General features: G+C 40.1%; 1 protein-coding gene across 12 annotated transcripts in view; it reads left to right on the forward strand.

The window, feature by feature from the left end:
* Positions 1 to 23,919, forward strand: part of CCDC191 (coiled-coil domain containing 191) — a 101,176-nt gene extending 77,257 nt beyond the window's left edge. For all 12 annotated transcript variants that reach the window (XM_021070332.1, XM_021070334.1, XM_021070337.1 and 9 more), the window contains 4 exons: positions 5,396 to 5,539; positions 9,261 to 9,413; positions 9,942 to 10,087; positions 22,720 to 23,919. In XM_021070332.1, coding sequence (XP_020925991.1) covers positions 5,396 to 5,539; positions 9,261 to 9,413; positions 9,942 to 10,087; positions 22,720 to 22,864 — 588 coding nt within the window. In that variant the 3' untranslated portion in view covers positions 22,865 to 23,919. The remainder of the gene's footprint in view (positions 1 to 5,395; positions 5,540 to 9,260; positions 9,414 to 9,941; positions 10,088 to 22,719) is intronic.

Raw genomic sequence — 24,404 nt, forward strand, 5'->3', positions numbered from 1 at the left:
CTCTGGCGTAGGCCAGTGGCTACAGCTCCAATTCAACCCCTAGCCTGGGAACTTCCATATGCCGCGAGAGCGGCCCAAAGAAATAGCAAAAAAAGACAAAAAAAAAAAAAAAAAAAGAAGAGCTGAAAATTATATTTTGCCTTTATTTCTTCCATCTCTGATGTTCTTTCTTTGTGTAGGTCTAAGTTTTTAACCTATGTCATATTCCTTCTGCCCAAAGAATGTCCTTTAACATTTCTTATAGGGTTGGTCTACTGATAGTGAATTCCCTTGCTTTTTTTTGTTTGTTTGTTTGAGAATTCTTTATTTCTCCTTCACTTTTGAAGGATATTATCGCAAGACATAGAATACTGGGTTTACAAGGTTTTTTTGTTTTTTTTTTTCCCCAGTACTTTAAAAATGTCACTTTTTTGTTCTTGCCTGTCTAGTTTCTGGGAAGGAGTTTGCTTTAATTCTTCTTTTTTCTCTTTGTAGGTGTTGTAGTCTGCTTGGGTTGCCATTACAAAATGCCACAAAGCAGGTGGCTTTAACAACAGAAATTAGTTTTCTGACAGTCCAAGAAGCTGTATGTCCAAGATCAAGGTGCCAGCATGATTGGTTTCTGGTGAGAGCTCTCTTCCTGGTGTGTAGAAGGCCACCTTCTCACTTTATTGTCCCATATCCTTTCCTCAGTGCATGTACACAGAGGGGGAGAGAGACAGTATGTGAGCTCTCTGGTGTCTCTTCTTTGAAGAACATGAATCCCACCCTTAGGACCTCATTTTACCTTAATTACTTCTTTAGAGGTCCCCATATCCAAATACAGCCACAGTGGGGCAAGGGGTGATGGTGGTTAGGACTTCAACATATGAATCTGGAGAGGAACACAAACATTAAGTCCATAATAGTAGCTAAGATCGGTTTCCCCCCAGATGCCTTCAGGTTTTTTCTGTCTTTGGTTTTTAGCAATTTGAATATGGTATGTCTTGGTTTGCTTTGTTTACCTGCTTGGTGGATTCTGTTTCTTATGTATGTGGCTTTGTGGCTATCTGTAATTTTAGGACTTGTTTACCCATTACTCAGATATTTTACCTGCTCTATTTTTTTCTTCTCCCTCTGGGATTCCAGTTATGCTTATATATTATATTGTGTGATGTTGTTCCACAGCTCCTGGATGTTTTGTGTTTTGTTTGTTTTTCACTCTTTCTTTTTTCTTGTCACTTTAATTTCTGTTGCCCTAACTTCACGTTACCTGATTCTTTGCTTAGCTTTGTCATGTCTGGTGATAAGCTCATTGAGGGCCCTCTTCATTTCTGTTACCATGTGTTTTTGATTTCTAGCATCTTCATTTGAATGTTAATTATAGTTTCCATATTTCTGCTAAAATTACCTTCTGATCATGAATGATGCCTACCTTTGCCATTAGAACCTTTAATATTACAAGTTATTTAAAATTTCTGATGTTTCCAACATCTCTGTCATGTTTGAGTCTTGTTCTAATGATTGCTTTATCTTCTCAGACTAGATTTCTTATCTTTTGATATGTCTGATTTTTTTTTGTTATTGAAAGTCAGACATATTGTACAGGGCAATAGAAACTGAGATAAATGGGCCTTTGGTATGGAGATTTGTGTTAATCTAGCCAGTAGCTGGGCTATGTTTGAAGTTTGTTGTTGCTGTGGTTACCACTGTTAAGCTTTGTTGTTGCTATGGGAAAGTATAGACTTCAGTTTTCACTAGTGACTCTTTTTGTTTCCTCTTTTGGCTTTAGGTCTTCCCTTTGTGCTATTCCCCAGAGAGAGAATGTCTCTTGCAGTTCTCCTAGCTGTACTCCACTGTTATTACTAGAGGTTTGTTAGTGTAGTGGAGTGGTGTGAATGAGGGGCACATTCTCTAACATTCTGATCAAGCCTCACTCTTTGGAGTACACAGTATTTGCATTCAGAAGAATTTCAGAATTCAACTCTAGGGATAGAGCTTCTTCCTGGCCCTCTGTTCCCCTCTTTCTGTATCCACTGTCTCAGACTGTACTCTATGAGGTTCCTCCTTTACTTAGGTGAGATAGGGAGGCTAGTTTGGATGGTTCCCCTTCCCAGGTGCAGTGGCATTACACTAGTGCCTTGAAGTGGTGCTGCTTGCAGATGAAGCCAGGGAGAAGAGCTGGGCAGATTTTGCAGTGGTTGCTATTTCTCTCCTCCAGCCAGAACTATGGTGGGAACTTTATCTGGATTCTCCCTGATCCTCTCTGCGAAAGTCTGGTGGAGTTCCTAAAGCAAAAAGATAGGAACCTCCCTATGACTCTGACACCCCACTCCACCCTGCCCCAGGAGCTTTACCCTTCTCATGCTGGCTTACCCTTGGCCTCTAGCAATTCACCAACATTTCTAGCTTAAACATCTTATTGGCTCATGGTATAGGGGGGCTTCTGCCTTAGGTAAACAAATACTTGGGTGTTGTGTCTTTCTACAGGTGCCTGTCTCCAGATTTAAGGATGGCTTCAGTTTTCTGGTTCATAAAAAGTCATTACTTTGCTATCTGACTAGCATTTTTCTTGCTGGAAACAAACTGCTTATACTGACCAAGAAAGTTGAGAAATACATTACTGGCCAATAGGTTGTTCTGTTTCTCTCACTATACCAAGCCCAAATCTTTTCTTTTTTAGGAAAAGTAAAATGTAACTTCAGTCTACAATAATAGACAAAAGGATTTTGTCACATAAGCTAGTTTCCATTTAGTAAATCAACTCTTTATAGCTGTCTCAGTTGAGCTGAATGCATTTATAGACTGGCTGTGTTTGAACTTTCTTTGGGAGAAGATTACTGCACTTGGCAGTTGTCTCCTTTTGCTTCTGGGCAAAAATGCTCTGCACAGTATGTTTCTCTATCCAGTATACCATGTGGTCATATTCCTTTTGATACATTGTTTTCTGCACAAGTGATTCTTTACCTCCCTGTACACTTTATATAGCCATTACCAGCAAGCAACCTCCAAGGCCATAGCAGTGTTATTCCTCTGAACATCAAAAAAAAAAAAAAAAAAAAAAAAAGAATGACACTGCAGTTCTTGTTGTGGCTTAGCAGATTAAGGACCTGACGTTGTCTCCATGAGCATGAAGATTCAATTCCTGGAGTCACTTAGTGGGTGAAGGACCTGGTGTTGCTGCAAGTTGTGGCAGAGGCTGGCAGCCACAGCTCCAATTCAAACCCTAGCCCGGGAACTCCCACATACAGGTGTGGTTGTAAAAAGGAAAAAATAATAATAATGACACTTCTGAATAAGTGCCTGCTAGGACTTGTCCAAATCCGTTGGATCCTGGATGTGTTTGATGGAAGCTTACTTCATATCTTCTAGTTGGACAGTTTTTGCTCATTAAGTTTACCAGCAAATTGTCTAACAGAGGTACCGTACTTTCTAATTGTATAGATGACCAACCCTACTGTTGGTATAGCAGAGAAGGTCACTAGGGAAATCAGTTATATCTTTGGATATAAAACATAAGATAAATCCTGTGACACCAGTTCAGGATGCAGAATTGGAATAATTCCTCAGGGATAAACCCATGACAAATTGGTTCTCTGTATTCAGGAATAAGTGGTTCTCTCTTTGTCTTAAATTTTTGAAAATTTAATTATAAAAGTGTCTTGATGTGTGTCTCTTTAGATCCATCTTATTTGGTACTTTGGGGGCCTTCTGTCTGGATATCTGTTTCTTTCTCCAGTTTAGGGAAGTTTTCAGCCAATTTCTTTGAATAAGTTTTCTGCTACTCTCTCTCCTCTCTTTCTAGGACTCCTATAGTATGTATATTCTCTCTTTGATTGTATCCCATTAGTCCCTTAAGCTATCTTTACTCTTTCTCAATCTTCTTTTTGTTCCTCTGATTGGATGAATTCTACTGCTCTGCCTACAAGTTGGTTGATCTTTTTTCTTGATCTAGCCTTCTGTTGAATTCCTCTGTTGAATTTTTCTGTTCAGTTATTTTATTTTTTAGCTGTATAATTTATATTTGGTACTTTTTAATATTTTCTTTCTCTGTTGAAATTCTCACTTTGTTCATGCATTGAACATTTTTATAACCATTATTTTGAAAATTCTATTGGGTAAATCACTTATTTCCCTTTCATAAAGATTAGTTTCCTGGAGGTTTATCTTTTTCTTTTGTTTGGGATGTAGTTCTCTGTTTCTTCCTTTTTCTTGACTCTTTATTTTGGTTTCTGTGCATTAGATAAAACAGTCCCCTCTCCTAGTCTTGACAGAGTGGTCTCATGTAGGAGATGAACCTCATCTGTCAGCCTGGCCCAAGGTCTTGGTTATCTCTCAAACCTTTGTGATTGTCAAAGCCGCTGTCTTTGTTCTTAATAGCTCTCCTTATTTAAGGATCTGTCAAGACCTGTCAAAAGGAAGGATCTCAGTCAGCACTTTGATGTAAGCTGATTAGAAGCTGTACCCTCCGGAAGCAGCTGAAAATGTATATAGTTAAGCCCCTTCCAGGGAGAAACTAGGAGATGTTTGTTTTTCCTGCTCCCTTTCGCCAAGCCCAGGTACATAGCCATGGGGCCAGGTAGCTAGGGCATTAGGGGTAGGGTTCTCCTGAACCCATTTAAAACCTCCTTGTTTGCCATGGCACTTTGTGAATGTAAGTTCCACTGGCTGTCAGAACCAGGCAATCCAGGGGCCGATCCCTCAGGTGACAGTCACAAAAGTTAGGGTGCCATAGGTGTGTACAAACTCCTTTTAGAGAGAAGCTGGCAGTCTGTTTTTATCTTTGGAATGCACCACAGGGAGAAGACGGAAGTACCCCAAGGCTCCCTCAGGCTCTGGAGAGGATCAGAGCCAGCATCTGCAGCCAGCCCCTAGATGGCGCTAAATTAGAATCTAGACCCTCAGGCAGCAGCTTGTAAAGTATGCCGTCAAATCCCTTTCAGGGAAAGACTAGGAGATGGGCTTTTTTGCCTGCTTTCTCAGGGCAGAGCCCTATTGGATGGCCATGGTGAATACTCTCATGCCATTAAGACCTATTTATTTGTCTGCTATATTTTACATGTCTCATAGACAGAAGCTTTCAGAGCTAGGCGTTTTGGGGGCCCATTATAATTGGGGTGCTAGATGTGCAGTCCAGACCCTTCACTCCTCAGGGAGAAGCTGGGAGTTCCCTCCCTGTTTTATGGCACTGTGCCAGAGATGGAGTTTATGGTGAGATTGTATTTCAGCCTTTCCTGTCAGGATTTTCAATGTGGATGTGTTCTTATTTGCCTGATATGGAGTAGTTACACAGCTAGTTTCTGGACTTCTTGCAGAGGGAATTGCTCCATGTGTAGCTATACATTCAGTACCTCCAAGGGAGGAGGGATGTTCAGGAGCCTCCTATGTCACCATCTTGGTTCCACCTTGGCATTTTTACTTTTTAATTTTTTTCCAGAAAGAACTCGAGAAGCAGGAGAGAATTAAGAGGAATCAGCAGCTGGACACAATTGCCAAAGAACATTATAAAAAAGTGTTGCTAAGAAAAAAAGGTCTGGAGCCTTGGAAGAGGCTGAGAATGCAAAGCAAGCAAAACATCCAGGTATAGTTTCACATTCTTACCCCTGCCCCCCTGCCATGAGCAAGTGGACTTTTCAAATAGGATTTAACACCCAATTAGGCTTTGGGGTTTGTTTAGGGATCTAAAAGATAAGTAAATTGAGTGTGGGTATTTGTTTTAGATAAAAGTTTGGATTTGGTCTTCCAAGGTAGGTAAAGACTTATGTAACTGAATATGTTGGAAAAACACTAGAGTACATTTTTGATTAGAGACCTCTAAGGTGAGATGAATAGAGGCCTCTCTCAATTTTAACAGTGTATTGCTAAAATAGCAGTGTATAGTTATATAATACAGAGAAAAATAATTAACATCAAGTATCCTAATCAGGTCTCTGCTGCAATAAACAAATAGCCCTGAAATACTGTGGCTTACAGCCCAGGTATGTACTTCCCATTCACGTGTCTGTGGGCCCGTGTGGACTGAGTTCAGGTCTCTCCACAGCCTCTCCTTCTGGCTCCAGCTGTTATTCAGGGCAAGCTTTTCACCTGGCAAATGTCTCTGTATCATGTCCAGTAACATTCCATTAGCCACAGCAAGTCATAAGGCCAAACTCAAGGTCAGTGAGGGAATAAAGAGGCTCCATCTACTCCACTGGGAGGCAGGATGAAGTCAGGTGCAGGAGTATCAGTGACTGCTTCTATTATCAGGAACAGTAATCCACTCTCCCACACAGAGAAAAATGAAATCAAATACCATTGAAATTCACATTTATCCAGTGCATAGAATAGGACATTTAACCAGGATTAAAGATGAACAAGGAATTCCCTTCAAAGATCAGCGGTAGAGAGCCCGACTAGGATCCATGAGTATGTGGGTTTGATCCCTGGCCTTGCTTAGGGGTTAAAGATCCAGCATTGCCATGAGTTGTGGTATAGGTCATAGGAGCAGCTTGGATCCACGTTGCTGTGGCTGTGGTGTAGGCTGGCTGCTGTGGCTCTGATTCTATCCCTAGCCTGGGAACTTCAATATGCCGTGGGTACAGCCCTAAAACACAAAAAACAAACAAAAAGAATGAACAGTAATGCTCTGTTATAAGAATCCCACTAAATTCAGTGATGCTGCAGGTTATATCTTTGTGAATGTGACTTAGGCTACTCTTTGTCCCCAGATGCTTTCCACACTGTTTTCTCTGTCTGATTTTTTTTGTCCTCTTGTCTTGTAACCAGTGGTTCTGGAACTATTGAGTATCCCAGATCAGCTTAGGAGGCCAATTCATGATGGTCAGGCCTGAGGGCATGAGGATCCATCCTTTTATGTATGTGTATGTCTTTTTAGGGCCTTACACCATAGCCACAGCAACACGGGATCTGAGCTGTATCTGTGACCTATACCACAGCTCATGGTAATACCAGATTCTTAACCCACTGAGCAGGGCCAGGGATCAAACTCAAGTCCTCGTGGAAACTAATCAAGTTTGTTACCACTGAGCCACAACGGGAACTCTGGACCCATCCTATTTAGAGGCCTAGACCCATCTGTGACCCAGACATTGCTATTTTGCTTTGGCTTTTTCATAGTGATGATATGGGCAGGCTGAGACTTAGTCTTCATTTCCTTAGTGAGTCTGGAAATGAATTTTTTTTTTTTTTTTATCTTTTTGCCTTTTCTAGGGCCGCTCCTGTGGCACATGGAGGTTCACAGGGTAGGGGTCTAATTGGAGCTGTAGCCGCCGGCCTACACCACAGCCACAGCAATGCGGGATCCAAGCCACATCTGCAACCTACACCACAGCTCATGGCAATGCCAGATCCTTAACCCACTGAGCAAGGCCAGGGATCGAACCCACAACCTCATGGTTCCTAGTCGGATTCATTAACCACTGAACCATGACGGGAACTCCACACCTCTCTAATTTCTAACAAATGTGTTAGTTTTGTATTGCTCTCATAATAAATCACCACAAACATAGTGGCTTAATACAAGAAAATTTATTACCTTAAAATTCTGGATGTCAGAATTTTAAGATAATAAAATCAGACTGGCTGGGCTAAAGTCAAAAGTGTCAGCAAGACAAGTGCCTTCTGGAGGCTCCCAGGACAGAACCTGTTTCCTTACCTTTTCAGCTTCTTGTGGCTGCCTTCATTCCATTGCCCATAGCCCTTCCCTCGACTCACTCTCTTACTTTCATCATCACATCTCGTATTGATGCTGATGCTTCTACCTCCCTGTTAAAAGGACCCTTGTGATCACATTTAAGGCTCTCCCATATAATCCAGGATCATCCTCCCATTTTAAGATCTTTCATATAATCGTATCTGCAAAACCCCTTTGACTTTATGAAAGGATCTAGGGATTAGGATGTGGTCATTTCTGAGGGCCACTATTCAGCTTACCACATTAGATAGTAGAATTTTGGAACATAAGCAATCCTCTCCATCTCTTTCAATTTGTAAATAAGGGACCTGAACCTTAGAGAAGAAAACTGACTTGCTTAAGATCACATGTTGGTTACAAAGCTAGAATGGAGCTTAGCAACCACTTCCTCCAAAAATCCTGCCCAGTTCTGGCATATCTTTGTGCTGTGTAGGAATCAGAAGTGTATTAGATACCAACCACCAGCGGAAAGTTAAAAAGAAAAAATAGTAGTAGTAGTAAAAGGAAAAGTTCTGGAGGACATAAGATGGGTAGCTTCATCATCCATCAGTTAGCTTCTAGGAAGTGATAGGAAAAAATCAAGGAAAAGGGTCCAGTTAAACAGTTCCTGGCTTATTTTTTTCCAGAAGAGTTATTCAGCATTTTCCCTCAAATTCACATGTACTGTATTGCATTTTTTCCAACCACATATTCACAACTTTTAGGAGATCTTCTGAGCATCCTTCTTTTTCTCTCTGGTTCTCTGTGTTTTCCTGGAAGATGGAGAGCAAGGAGGGTAGGAAGCTGTGTGTTTCTGGCTCCCCTTGCCTTTTGGCTCCTGGGGGCCACAGAGACCTCCTGTGATGGTCATCTCAGCCAGTGTGTATGACTGCCAAGGGATTCACCTGGCTTAATCACATTCACAGTGCTCAGTGGCAAGACAAGACTTAGAAAAAAGCTGTCATTGTCTGGGGGAGGACTAACAAGGCTTTTCCCTCTGACCTCTTAAAAGAATGTAACAGTTACTTTTTAAAACCTATAGAGTCTGAGTTATATGTTTATTTTGATAGAATGATATTGAGCCTTTTAAGTTGGTAAGACATTAAATTATTCATCATGTTATTTTTCTATCAAATGGTTTTGTGGTTTATTGATAAAGTCTAAATTTCAGTGCTAGTGACAGCTCATTCTACAAAACTAATTGAAAGTATTGGCATTTCCTCAATTAGATAATGGTTAAGTACATAATAAAGAGAGGTTTGTTATAGAGTTGCTGCCCAAGCTCCAGGAGAACAAACCAAGAATGCTGCCAGCCAGCCACTTCAAAACTCAATGCAAGTGACGTTAATGGTTTTGGAGGTTGTTTATTCCACTTCCTTAATAACCAGACGGTCACTGTGTCTTCAGGGAGTTAGCATTGAAAGGCTATGCCTGATGTGCATCTAAAATCCCCATTTAATATGATCAGTAGTCAAAGCTTTTAGGACATAGGCTGAATGAAAGATTATTCTCTCTAGTAGCTGCCTGCATGTGGTTTATATATCATCACTTGCCAAGGTGAGGTGTATTTTCTTAAATGATTTAAGATAGAAGGAATAATTTCCTTTTCTTCATTTAAAACATTGTCCAGGTGGCCATAGAGCATCACTCCTTGACCTTACAGAGGAAATGCCTGCTGACCTGGTTCCAGTGGAGTCAGGAAAGCCTGGCTAGGAAGATAGCCCAGGCTGATCAATTTTATTACCAAATATTGCTTAGGAGAGTCACCCGGAGCTGGCTACAGGTAAGACCACAGGGAAGGGAGTTTTAAATAGATGTCTCTGCCCAATTCTATGTAAGAAAATTAGATGCATTCAGATGTCAAGTCATTATGTTTCTTCAAGAACAATTAGAGGAATCAATTTAATTCACTGCTTTGAAATGAATTGCAAAGTGTCAGATCAATTGTTTTTTAGTATAAAATCTTAAGCACATTTCTTTTCACACACATAATATCCCTATAAACTGTAACATGTCACTATATCAGTTTTTGCTTTTATACTAATTTCTTGTCCCATAATCGCTCAAGAGATTATACTAGAAACCTACCCCCCTCAGTAGAACTGTTTTTTACCCCTCTGATTCCATTATTATCTTTTTAATCTGTTACAGAGGCTATGACCTTGGCTGCCACATTATCCTTTTTCCTTATGCTTCCCATGTCCTTTATTTTGTATTTGTATTGATTCTTTCTCTTTTGTGCTCTTTACTTGCTCAAATCTTTATCTGTGATAATATTTGTCTCACTTTTTTCCCCTGTCCTCATCCCTAGTACCTGATTGATCTAGAGGAGGAAGTACGAAAACTGTGTGTACATTTTCTTCAGAAGAAGGTTTTCAGGGCCTGGTATAACCTGGTCAGGGAAGCCAAAATCGATTCTCAGAACAAACACAAGATTGCAGTGGAGCACAGTGACAGGTGAGCTTTTGATCTCTACGAAAATTCACTCATTGACTTCATAGTTGCTATGCAATAAATAGACTGTATGCCTGGAATGTATTTGAAAAGCTAAGGAGGAGGCTAGGAAAGCTGGGCAGAAGTGGGGAGTCCCAGCTCGCCTCCTGACTGCATGGGAGAGGATGAGAGAGAAACTCCCTAGGCCCCCAGGGTCTCCCTAAAATAAGTAGGAGGTGAAGGAGGATACCTGCCCTCCCTTCCTCACAGGACTGGTAAGAGAATAAAGTGATGTGAGATAGATGAAAAGCACCTAAGCAGAGGTACTCTGTTCTTTATTTATCATAGAGTTTCTTGTTGTTGTTGGTTTTTTGTTTGTTTGTTTTTGGCTTTTGTCTTTTTATTATTTTTTATTATTTTTTAATTTATTTACTTTTTTTTGGGGGGGGTTTTTTAGGGCCACACCCGTGGCATATGGAGGTTCCCAGGCTAGGGGTCGAATCGGGGCTGTAGCTGCTGGCCTATGCCACAGCCACCAAAACACCAGGATCCTTAACCCACTGACCAGGGCCAGGGATCGAACCCGTGTTGTCATGGATACTAGTTGGGTTAACCACTGAGCCATGATGGGAACTCCTGTCATAGAGTTTTTATCTTTTAACTTCTTTTTTAACAACATTACTTACTGTGAAATATAACACAAATATGAAAAAGTGCTTAAATCATAAAATACAGCTTCATGAATTACTATAAAGTAGAAAACTAGGACCTCGCTGGCCCCCAGAAGTCCCCACAGGCTCCTCCTTAATTACAGTTCTCACCCTTTCCTCCTGAAGGTCAACCACTCTCGTGACCTTTAAGATAAACATTTCCTTAAACTTCTTTTTATTTTTACCTCCTAAGTATGCAGCCTTCAAGGCTTAGAAATTTATAAAAGAATCATACTATATGTATTAATATTTATATAATTATAAATTGTATATTACAATACAATTAATATTATAATACAATATTATGATATTACAGTATTTATAATACAGTGACATCTTACTTAGTTCAGAGTGTCCATGGGGAATAAAGTTTTCCATAGAAGTAAGTTTTTCTTTGCTAACTTTGAGCATCTTGAATAGTGGTGTTCTAAATTTCATTATGCACTTCTCTTGGAGAGTAAACAAATGATCTGTCCAGTTTTGGTGATTTAATGTCATTCCTCACAAGCATCAGTTAATGTGGTGGGCATCTGCCTCTGGTTCTGAAGTGTTAAGACCTGGGAAAGTACAAAAGTGTTGCTTTCTTTTTGCTGTCTTTTTTTGAAATTATAGTTGATTTACAATGTTGTACCAATTTCTGCTGTACAATAAAATGACCCAGTCATATACACACACACATATATATACATTCTTTTTCTCATATTATCTTCCATCATGGTCTATCCCAAGAGATTGGATACAGTTCCCAGTGCTGTACAGTAGGACCTCATTGTTTCTTTTCTTTTTTTTTTTTTTTTGTCTTTTTAGGGCAGCACCCACGGAATGTGGAGGTTCACAGGCTAGGGGTCTAGGCGTAGCTACAGCTGTTGGCCCACACCACAGCAACACCAGATCCGAGCCACGTCTGTGACCTAGAGATCTCTATTGAGGTCTTTGGCCCATTTTTCAATTTGGTTGTTTCTGTTGTTGTTGAGTTGTATGAGTTGTTTGTATATTTTGGAGATTAAGCCCTTGTCAGTTGCAGCATTTGGAGCTATTTTCTCCCATTCCATAGGTTGTCGTTTAATTTTTCTTATGGTTTCTTTTGCTGTGCAAAAGCTTGTAAGTTTGATTAGGTCCCATTTATTTATTTTTGTTTTGATTTCTATTGCTTTGGGAGACTGACCTAAGAAAACATTTCTATGGTTGATGTCAGAGAATGTTTTGCCTATGTTCTCTTCTGGGAGTTTTATCTTCTTAGTTTAAGTCTTTAAGCCATTTTGAATTTACTTTTTGGTTCATGGTGTGAAGGTGTTCTAGTATCACTGATTTACACCAGACTGTCCAGTTTTGTCAGCACCAATTGTTGAAGAGACTGTCTTTTTCCCATTTTATATTCTTGGCTCCTTTGTTAAAAATTGGCCATAGATGTCTGGGTTTATTTCTGGAATCACTATTCTGTTCCATTGATCCATATGTCTTTGTACCAGTACCACATTGACTTGATTATTGTAGCTTTGTAATATTGTCTGAAGTCTGAGAGAGTTATGCCTCCTGCTTTGTTTTTTTTTTTTTTCCCCCTCAGGATTGCTTTGGCAATTCTGGGAGAAGTATCCCCTTTCTCACTACATTGATTCATTTTTGGTTGCTGTGTGTTTGTGTGTGTATCTTGTTTTTTATAAAAATGTTCCTAACTTGTTGCCAGGAGGGTGCCCACCTCCAGCAAAACCTGCTCATCATTGTTTAATTTACAGGTACTGAAATCTGTGGGCTGGGAAAACATAAGCAAGTTGATTCTAATTTTGTCTAAAATAAATAGGCAATGAATGAAGGTATTCAGAGGACTTCCTTTGAATAAATGCTCACATTTGAACCTCCTGGTTCCTCTTTTGTAAAATGAGGATAACCACAGAACGCACTGTATGGAATTGTTGTGGAGACTAAACAGAGTAACATAGGACCTCAGTTAATGCACTGGTTGGCCCAAAATAATAGCTATTTTTTTGTTTAATGGCATTATTAATATATTATTATTAACCACCCTTCTTATCTATCTTCTTCTGTTTCTCAGCTGCCAAAAACAGACTGAAAGATGCACTGAGGCAGCTCTCTGATATGAGACAGGGTAGTGAGAGGGTTTGCACACACCCTGTCTCATCTAATTGTAGTGTAGGCTGGAGGGGAGAGGGGGAAGATCAGGACTCCCATTTTCCAGCAAGGAAAGTGAAGCTACAAGCAGTCAGTGAATTGCCCAAGGTACTCAAAAAATAAAAAGTGCAGCCTAGACTCCAGATCAGGTTTTATGAATCCAAATTATTCTCTTCTTGCTAAAATCACTCTTCCTATTTGTAAACTAAAATACAAGAGTAAGACAGTGGTCCTATTCAGGGTTTGAAGTTATAAAATCTGTATGTGAATCCATGCATTCAACAAGAAGTAAATTCTCAGGCAGCATCTATTTGATGTAAAAGCACATTGCTGTTACTTCATCCCTTCCCTTTGCTCCTTGTTCACCACAGTCCAGTCCCAGTGTTCCTGGGACAAATAACGCTGATGTCTGCCTCAGAGCTCTTACGTGATCTGGACCTCTCTCCATTCAGGTTTCCACTCAGATGCACATCACCTGCCTCCATCCCTGTCTATCCAGTCCTGCCCCATTTTCTTTACAGAATTTAAGACTCTGAAATTGTCATTTATTGTTTACATGTTTACATTTGTCTGTCCCCACATCTTGCTCACTACCAAATTCTCAGTATGACAGAACCTAATACATGGGTGCATGATAGATACTTATACATGAACAGATGAGTTTTATTGTGGGATTGACACTAATATTTAGTCATGGATCTTTTAAAAGGAACTTTAACACTTAGAAGTTGATATTCAGAGTTCTTAATTTTATTTGAATGAAATAATATTGTAAAGAAAAGCTGTGGATGAAAAATTAGAATACCACTGAGAAAGTTGATTCCTAATAAGACCATGAAATTTAATTTTGCATTATCTATATCACATCTAGGTGTATATTTATATAATTTGTAATTAGATAATGGACCTATAATGTTACAAATCTGGAGAGATGTCTCCAGACTTAAATCTCATCATCAGCAGTTACTGTGTGGTTCTGCAGTTAAAGCTCTGCTATGCACTTGGCCAGGTCTTCTTGGCTGAACCAGTACTACTTATATATATCTTTTTTTTTTTTTTTTTGGGGGGGGTCTCTATCTTTCCCCCAGCATATGGAAGTTCCCAGGCTAGGGGTCAAATTGGAGCTGCAGCTTCCAGCCTATGCCACAGCCATAGCCACACCAGACCTGAGCGGCATCTGTCACCTACACCATAGCTCACAGTAACACCGGATCCTTAACCCACTGCGTGAGGCCAGGGTTCGAACCCACATCCTCGTGGATACTAGTCAGGTTTGTTACAACTGAGCCACACAAGGACTCCCTACTTATATTTCTAATATTGCCCTGGCACTGTAGTTCTTAACCACTTTGAAGTCATAGGACCCCTGTGAGGTAGTAACAGAAGTCACAGACCCATTCCCCAGAAAATGCACATAGGCACATCACACACAACTTATGTCCAGGAGTTTGTGGATCTCAGGTGGATAGATGTAGGTAGGTAGGTAGAGACTTTAGATAAGCACCAAACCAGTGTTTGTTATCATGTGCTTTAGGAGTTCAGAGGAAAGGAAATAAATAAAGACAAAGATGATCTAGGAAAATTCCGCCAGGAGGCAGAGCATTTCAGTTAGGATAGGATAGTAGGAGCTAAAATATCGAACTCAGAAAATGGGAGTACAGCCGGAAGAAAGATATGAACAGCAAGTGAGAGTGGGAGATGGGGTCACCGACTGGGAGTCTCATAGCCAAGTATAAAAAGGTATAAATGGTGGACTAGATGGATGAAAGAAAGCAAATGAAGCAGCTCCACTCCTTAAAGCCTTTTTTAACAGTAATTCTTCCACCAACAAAAAACCAACATTATCAGAAACTTCAGCCAACCATTAGCCATAAAATTCATGAGGACTGAAATGCATGCTAGGGGGGCTTCATTAGAAGGTCAAGAAACCAGAATAAATCCCAATTATGCCTCTAGTTATGAAACTTAGCTTTTCTCGCTTCTGCCTTTATTCAAGGCATGCCTTTTTCTAGGAAAGCATTTTCTTTGCCTGATAAAAATTCTGTTCAAGAGGGATCAAGAAGGTGGAGTAGGAAGACATGGAGCGCACCTCTCCCCACAAACACATCAAAAAAAAAAACTAGCTGGAGGAGTTCCCGTCATGGTGCAGTGGTTAACGAATCCGACTAGGAACCATGAGGTTTCAGGCCTTGCTCAGTGGGTTAACGATCCAGCATCGCCATGAGCTGTGGTGTAGGTTGCAGACGCAGCTCAGATCCTGCGTTGCTGTGGCTCTGGTGTAGGCCGGTGGTTACAGCTCCAATTAGACCCCTAGCCTGGTAACCTCCATATGCCGCGGGAGCGGCCCAAGAAGTGGCAAAAAGACAAAAAAAAAAAAACAAAAAAACAAAACAAAACACTAACTGGAAACTGGCAACTCTATACAACTAAAGCTAGAAGAAAGATCTCCACTTAAATGGGGTAGGATGGAAAAAATGGGGTTGGGACATGTGCCCTGGGAGGGATCTGTAAGGAAGAGAAGGCCCGCATGGACAGACCCCGCCCTGGGGCTTGAGCAAGTCAAGTCACAGTGTGGGCATCCCAGTTCTGGGGTCCTCTGCGGAGGAGACAAGCCCCCTGGGCTGCTGGGAGAACCACTGGGATAGAAGAGCTGGGAAAGCCTAACTCTACTTACACAGAGTACACAGAAGTTGTCCTGCCAACAATCAGGGTAGAGAGAGCCTCGTACTCATGACCACCATCTCTCCACACTCCCTAATCTGAATGGGGTGAACACTCCTGCCCTGCTCACTCCACACCACAGCTTGATGCAAAATCAAGGTCACCTGGACCCTGGGAAATGATTCGGTCTAGCTTTGCAGAGACAATCCAGGGGGCCTAGGTTGTGGTCTAGGTTGGGTGGCAGTGACCTCTCTCAACAATATCCCAGTAGCATGCTGCATCTTAGTGCAGAATCTACAGGGAGACAGTTCAAACTAGCTGTTCAGAGACAAACCGGAGGGACCGCAGTGTGATCCAGGTGGGGCAGTGGCAACCACTGTCCGAGCAGTGCCTCAGATGCATGCCAGGGTTCTTCTCCCAGAATGCCCCAGCTCTGCCCACTCCACATCACAGCTTAGCACTGGATCTGGGGCAGAGAGGTTCTGGGAGAAGACAGAGGCAACCCAAATCTCAACTGGCAGCAGAGCCACATCAATTCCTACAGCCACAGTGCCCCAACTCCCAGCCTCAGCCTCTGACCCACCCACTCCACACCATAGCTATGCACTAGATCTGGGACAAACACAACAGGAGAAGAGATATAACCTTGGGCTGCATCTGAACGGAGCCAAGGACACCAACATAGGTGGTGCATTGGACCTCTTTAAGTGCATGACCCCATTTACTTTAGCACTCCCCTCCTTTGCAACAGGGCACATACTCAAGGGGAATGGGGCCTGATCAAGCCCAACCTCAAGGTTTCCACACCAACAACTGGGAACCTGACAGGGTGGTGAATGCCACAGAGCAGGAAGGAAGTCCCACCTCACACAAGATTTAGATCCCCCAACATTAACCACACACCCCCAATCAAGGATATCACCAGCACACCTTGAGGAAAGACGTCACTGGAGTCCATATGAAAACTAGCCCTTGCACCAAAAACACTGGACACACACCATCTACACAAGGATGCTCTCACATAGAAACACTCCTTTAAGACTAGAATAGGTAACAGTTTTTCCTGAATTAGTAAAGACAAAGAAAGTAAAATGAAAAAGCAGAGGAACTATTCCAAATTAGAAGAGCAAGAGAAATCACCTGAAAAAAAAAAATAATGAAACAGAGATTACCAGTCAGCCAGATCCTGAGTTCAAAAAGACGGTAATAAAGGATTTATCCAAGCAGGTGGAAGTACTGACAACCTCTGACTGCAGCATCACCACTTTCCTGCAAGTGATTGTGAGCTAATTAGAAATAATAATAATAAAAACCAGAAGGGATAATGGTATTTCTCTGCAAAGTGATGAAATATTTTAGGTCCCAGTCCTAGTATATTTTAGCAGTGTCCCTATTTCCCCAATATGTTTCTCCTTGTTCTTTAGTAATTATTTATCATATCAACTCTGGATTGATTCAGAATTGAATTAAAATCTGAATTGTTCTCTTTATAAATCATAGTTGACAGAAAAAGTATATATAAATAAAATAGTACAGAAGTCCAAAGGTTGAAAGATTAGCAACAGACTAACTTATTGGTCATCATTTTAAATATATAATAGAAATTTAGAAATAAAAATATTTTAGAAAGACCTTCACTGAATATAACTTGTTAAAAAGGGAGTAATAAAAATGCTAACTAAATTAAGAAATATCAGTAGAAACACAGATCACTATAACAAGTAATGAGAAACTAAAACAATGAACCAATCAAAAACAGATAATTCAATTTCCAAAATCAATGTAGAAGAAATGGGTAGTTAACTAAATAATAGAGAAGAATGAATAAGTGATATAAGAGAAATAACAGAAATCATCCAATCTGAACAGCAGACAGAAAGACAAATGGAAACATGAAAGAAAACAATATATGAAGTCTATGGGATAATATAGTGTGCCAACCTGTGCATATTAGTGGTTCCAGAAAATGAGAGAGAAGAGGATCAAAAATATATTTGAAGAAATTATGGCTGAGAACTCCCCAAACCTAAAGAAGGGAATAGGAGTTCCCACTGTGGTGCACTGGGTCAAGGATCTGACTGCCAGCAGCTCAGGTCGCCGAAGAGATGTGGGTTCAATCCCAAGCCCTGCACAATGGATTAAGGATCCAGCATTCCCACAGCTGTGGTGCAGGTCACCCGCGGCTGGGATTCATTCCCTGGCCCAGGAACTTCCATATGCAGTGGGTGTGACCAAAAAATAAAAATTAAGGGAGTTCCTGTCATGGCTCAGTGGTTGGAGAACCCGACTAGCCTCCATGAGGATGCCAGTTCGATCCATGGCCTTGCTTAGTTGGTTAAGGATGCGGCATTGCTGTGAGCTGTGGTGTAGGTCCCAGACTCAGCTTGGATCCCATGTTGCTGTGGCTGTGGTGTAGGCCAGCAGCTACAGCTCCAATTGGACCCCTAGCCTGGGAACTTCCATATGTGGTGGGTGTGGTCCTAAAGACCAAAAAAAAAAAAAAAAATCAAGAAAATAAATAAAATAAATAAAAATTAAAAAAAAAAAAGAAATACAGGAATACAGTACAGGAAGCACAGAGGGTCCTAAAAAGATGAACCCAAATAGATCCACACCAAGACATAATTAAAATGGCAAAAGTTGAAAAAAGGATTCTAAAGGCAGAAAAAGAGTTGTTTACAACGAAACACTCATAAAGCTTATCAGCTGATTTTTTCTGCAGAAGCTCTGCAGGCCAGAAGGAATTGCATGATATATTCAGAGTCTTGAAAGGGAAAAACCTGCAACCTAAGATAGTCTACCCAGCAAGATTATCGTTTAGAGTTAAAAAGAGGTAAGGAATGTCTCAAACAAGCAAATACTAAAAGAAATCAACAAACCAAACCTAGAAGAAATGTTAAGAGTCTTCTCTAAATGGAAAGAAGAATCCATAGAAAAGGGTAAATCCCAATAGGAAGAACAAACATAGCTAAGGAATAATGATCACTTAAATAAGCCAATAGATTAAAAAAAAACAAAACACAAAATTTTAAAGAGATTACAACTACAATAAACAGAAAAGGATAACGCATGAAGATATAAAATAGGACATCAAAATCACAAAACATGGGAGTATAAAAATGTAGCTATTTTGGAGTGTATTTGTATTTAAATGACTATCAGTTTAAAGCAAGCGGATAACCTATGGGTCAACATAATTGAATTCCATGGTAAACACAAATAAAACATACAATTCGCAAAATCCAAAAAGAACAGAATCAAGCATACTACAAAAGAAAATCACCAAACCACAAAAGGAAAAACAAAAAGAAATGAGCAAAAAAGAACTACAAAAACAACTGAAAAACAAGGATTAGAATGGCAAGTACATACCTATCAATAATTACTTTAAATGTTAATGGACTAAATGCTCCAATCAAAAGACACAGAGTGACCACATTGAAAAACAAGAACCTTCACTGTGCTGCCTACAAGAGACTCACTTCAGGGCAAAAGACACAGGCTGTAAGTAAGGGGAGCAAAATGGAAATGATGAGAGAGTGGAGTAGCAATACTCATATCAGATAAAATAGACTTTAAAACAAAGATTATAAAGAAAGACAAAGAAGGGCATTATATAATAATACAAGGAGAAGAAACAATACAAGAAGAGGATATTACACTCATTACCATACATGCACCCAACACAGGAGCACCTAAATGTATAAAGCAAACATTAATAGATAAAGGAATAAATTGATAATACAATAATAGGGCACTTTAATACCCCTCTGGCATCGATGGACAGATCATCCAGACAAAAAATCAGTAATGAAACACAGGTTCTAAATGATACAACAGGCCATTTGAGCTTAACTGATATCTACAGGACACTCCATCCAAAACCAACAATACACATCCTTTGCAAGTGCACATGGAACGTTCTCTAGGATAGACCACATACCAGGTCACAAGCCTCAAGAAAAAGGATAGACATTTCAAGCATCCTTTCTAACCATAATAGTATGAAACCAGAAAAATACAGAAAAATGGGAATCGAACAAACAACTGAAAAGCCAACAAACTACTAAAACTAACAAGCTCCTAAAAAGCCAGTGAGTCAATGATGAAATCAAAGAAATCAGAAAACATCAGACAAATGAAAATGAAAACACAGCTTTACAAAATCTATAGGCTGCTGCAGAAGCAGTTCTGAGAGGGACATTCGTAGCAATACAAGCCTTTCTTAAGAAACTAGAAAAATCTCAATCTTCCACCTGAAAGAATTGGAAAAAGAAGAAAAAAAAGCAAAAGTCTGCAGAAGGAAGGAGATAATAAAGATCAGAGGGGAAATAAAAGAGATTTAAAAATAGATAAGATCAAAAAAGCCCAAAGCTGGTTTTTTGAGAAGATAAAAACAACAAACCTCTAATCATGCTCAGCAAGATAAAGGAGGACACAAAATAAGAAATGAAAGAGAAGAAATCACAGCTAATACCAAAGAAATACAAAAAAATCATAACAGTACTATGAAGTATGCCAACAAATTCAACAACCTAGAAGAAGCGTACAAGTTTCTAGAAGCATACAGCTAGCCAAAACTAGAAGTGAAATAGAATGAATCTGTAAAAACAAACCAAACAAACCAAAAACTCCCTGAAGTTCCCTTGTGGCACAGCAGGTTAAGTATCTGGTATTTTCATGGCAGTGGCCCAGGCTGTTGCTGTGGCATGTGTTCAGTCCCTGACCTGCACGCTGTAGGTGTGGCCAGAAAAACCCCTCCCTGTAAGTAAAAGTCCAGAACTAGATGGCTTCACTGGGGAATTGTACCAAACATATAAAGAAAAACTTCTCCCTTATCCCTCTCAAACTAATACAAAAAACTGAAGAGGGAACACTCCCATATTCACTATATGAGGCCACCATCCCTGATGCCAAAACCAGAGAAAGACTCTACAAAAAAAGAAAATTACAGGCCAATACTTTGATGAATGTAGCTGCCAAAATCCTCAACAAAGTATTATCAAAGTGAATTCAAAAGGATCACACGCTGTGATCAAGTTGGAGTCATTCCAGGGTCAGAAGGATGATTCAGCATACACAAACCAATCAGTGTTATTTACCACATTAACAAAAGGAAGGACAAAAATCATGTGATCATCTCAATAGATGCAGAAAAAGCACTTGACAAAACCCAAAAAAAAAAACTCTCACCAGAGTGGGTAAGAAAGAATATATCTTGACATAATAAAGGCCACTTGTGACAAAACTACAGCCAACATAATACTCAAAAGTGAAAAGCTGAAAGTCTTCCCAATAAGTAAATTCAGGAACAAGACAAGGATGCTCGTTCTCATCACTTCTATTTAACACAGTAATGGAAGTCCTAGCCACAGCAGACAAGAAAAAGAAAGAAAAGGTATCCAAATTATAAGGGAAGAGTTAAAACTGTCACTATTTGCAGATGACATGACACTACATATAGAAAACCCTAAAGACTCCACACAAAAACTACTAGAACTGATCAATGAATTCAGCAAGGTAGCAGAATACAAGATTAATATACAGAAATCTGTTGCATTTCTTTACACTAATAATGAAATACAAGAAAGTTTTTTTTAAAAATCCCATTTAGGGTTCCTGTTGTGGCTTAGCGGTAATGAACCTGACAATGTCCATGAGGATGTGGGTTCGATCCCTGGCCTCACTCAGTGGGTTAAGGATCTGGCGTTGCCATGAGCTGTGGTGTAGGTCGAGGACCAGGCTCAGATCCCATGTAGCTGTAGCATAAGCCAGCAGCTGTAGCTCCAATTGGACCCCTAGCCTGGGAACGTCCATATGCCACAGGTGTCGCCCCAAAACAACAAAAAATCCCATTTAAAACCACTTCAAAATAATAATATATGCAGGAACAAACTTATCCAAGGAGGTAAAAGACATATATGCTAAAAACTATAAATCATTGATAAAGGAAAGTGAAGATGACTCAAAGAAAAGATATTCCATGCTCTTGGATTGGAAGAATTAATAGTGTTAAAATGGCCATACTAGGAATTCCCATTGTGGTGCAGTGGAAATAAATTCAATTAGTATCCATGAGGATACAGGTTTGCTCCCTAGCCTTGCTCAGTGGGTCAGGGATCCTGCATTGCCATGAGCTGTGGTGTAGGTCGCAGATGCAGCTCTGATCCCGAGTTGCTGTGGCTGTGGCGTAGGCCAGCAGCTGTAGCTTCAATTTGACCTCTAGCCTGGGAACTTCCATATGCTGTGGGTGTGGCCCTAAAAGCAAAATAAAATAAAATAGCCATACTACCCAAAGCAATCTACAGATTTAATGTAATCCCTATCAAAATACCCTTAACATTTTTCATATAACTAGAATAAGTAATCCTAAAATTTATATGGAACCACAAAAGACTCAAAATTGTCAAAACAATTCTGAGAAAAAAGAAAGCTGGAACAAAACCCTTTCATCCATGTTTCCAGAACTCAACATTAGAGTGTTTTTCAACTGAAATTCAAGACTGTTGTTGGAGGTGAGTTTTTTGTTTTGTTTTGGTTTTTTTGCTTTGTTTTTAGGGCCACACCCATGGCATATGGACGTTCCCCAGGCTAGGGGTCCAATCAGAGCTACAGCTGCCAGCCTATGCCACAGCCACAGCAACTCAGGATCTGAGTCGTGTCTGCGACCTACAGCTCATAGCTCATGGCAACGCTGGATCCTTAACCCACTGAGTGAGGCCAGGGATCAACCCCTCAACCTCATGGACACTAATCAGGTCATTTCTGCTGAGCCACACTGGCAACTTCGACCAGTGGGCTTTTTAAACAATATGCATCAAGCACCGGGACTTCAATGCTGATAACTGTGGCACGTGCTGCCTTCGCTTCACATCTCCTGAGGAGTAGTCCCAAGGCTTGCACTCAGAGTCACCCTCTCACAGGGTTTCCCTGACCACCTGATGGAAAAGAAAAAATAACCTATTAGTCACTCCTATTCTCTTTCATTGCTTTATTCTCATCATAGCATTCTCACTGTCTGAATCCCATTGTGACTTCCATACCTTTCATGTAACATCTTACTCACTAAGGATTATTTTTGTAAAGTTTTCAATGCAGATTGATGGAAGGTCAGCTTTTCCTTAGCATTTTACTTTTTTTTCCTTTTTATTCTCAAAGGAGGATTCTCCAGATCACATTTCAGACATGGAGGAAGTTTGCAAAATTTACCAAAGAGGAAAGAGGAAAAGAAGAAAGGCGAGAGCAGCTCCGTAGAAAAGTAGCTGAAATTCTTCCAGACTTCCGGATGTTCACACCGCTGTGACTCGGTGTACAGCAACAGATGCTTGGCCCTTGGTAAGAGGAGTCCTCGGTGTGCCGTTTGACACGGTCCAATGTGTGCTTACGATGGGAATTGCCACAGGTCTGCATGTGCGCACACATGTGTGTCAATCTCCACCCACCCACATGCATGCGTATATATCTGGTTTATGCTCTGCCACATACTTCTTGGATCAAAGAAGTTATTTTGTGAATTTGTACTTCCTTCTGTGATTTCTCCTGGGCTGGTACTCAGTCCACTAAAGCATTTATCACAGCAGGATCATCCAAAGGAACAGTCCAGAGCTCTGCTGTTCCGATGTATCTTACATATTTTCAGTATCATAAACTTTAAAAAGGACAAGTGTTTGCTTGCCTGGATTGTGAAGGCAAATGTGTCCTTATAGTTTAATATGAATTGTTGACAAATGTAACTTTAATTAAATAGAAATTACAAGTAGTGGGTACTTAGAAAAGGAGGGTCAGTCATCTAGTAACCTTAGCATCCACAACAGGGATTCTGCCAGACCCTGTTCTTTTTGCCCACCGGATGGAAAACCATGGATCAAAAGGTACTCTAGGCCCTTGGCAGCAGCGTACCGTAATTTCAGAGAAACTGGGGCACCAAAGGTACTTCTCAGTGCACTTCCATAAGCACGAAGGGAATTCCAAAAGCTATATAGACTCTAAGCCAGTCCAGCAATTTGTTAAAATGTCTGTACATGTTCCCATTTGCAACTTAATAACACACTCGAGCTGCCTTTTAGTCCTCAGCTCAGTTTGATCTATGTATGGAGATACTTATCTTGAATTCAAAGAATGTTTTAACCTTGAAGGTGCTAGAGAATATAGACTGACAGAATACTCCTGGGAATTTTCTGAAAGAGCTGCTTGCTAGAAAAAGTTTTTTCATTACAAAATATATGCTTATTACAAAAAATTCAGGCAGTAAATTTTCACAGTAGAATGAGAAAGTCTCTTGCAGCCCTGAAGTAACTACTGTTACATGAATTGAAAACTGGAGTTTGTAAAATAAAATTCTGTGTATTGTTCAATAAATTCTGTTATTGTCTCTTATGTCCTAGAAGGTATATCTAGCTCCACAACCTATAAAATGACACAGCCTTTTTCTATGGAAGATGTCATGAGTTACTCAGATATGACAAAAGGTATTATAGAGAATTATATTTCTTCTGCAGTGTCCCTGTTCTCACTCATCTTTTACTTTAACATGATTATATAGTCATCATCTAAAAACTCTTTTTAAGACTAACAGCCACTAAAGAAATGGGACTAAAAAGTAATTCTGTTAACCTCTTCCCATCTAAATCACTATCTGTACTTATCTATAATACGGTTATGGTATACTTGCCACTATTAGCATGCAGAAATAAAACACCAATTTTGCTTTAAAGCCAGACCTGTAGATAAGGAAGGCTGAATCCCTCAAGTAAACCTCCCAGGGGCCTAAATAAATCCTTTTCCTTTTAAGCTTTATTTTATTTCACCTCAAGCATCAATCAGAAATTGAGTCTTCAGCAGCC

This window comes from Sus scrofa, chromosome 13 (assembly GCF_000003025.6).
Source record: "Sus scrofa isolate TJ Tabasco breed Duroc chromosome 13, Sscrofa11.1, whole genome shotgun sequence".
NCBI classification, from domain to species: Eukaryota; Metazoa; Chordata; class Mammalia; order Artiodactyla; family Suidae; genus Sus; species Sus scrofa.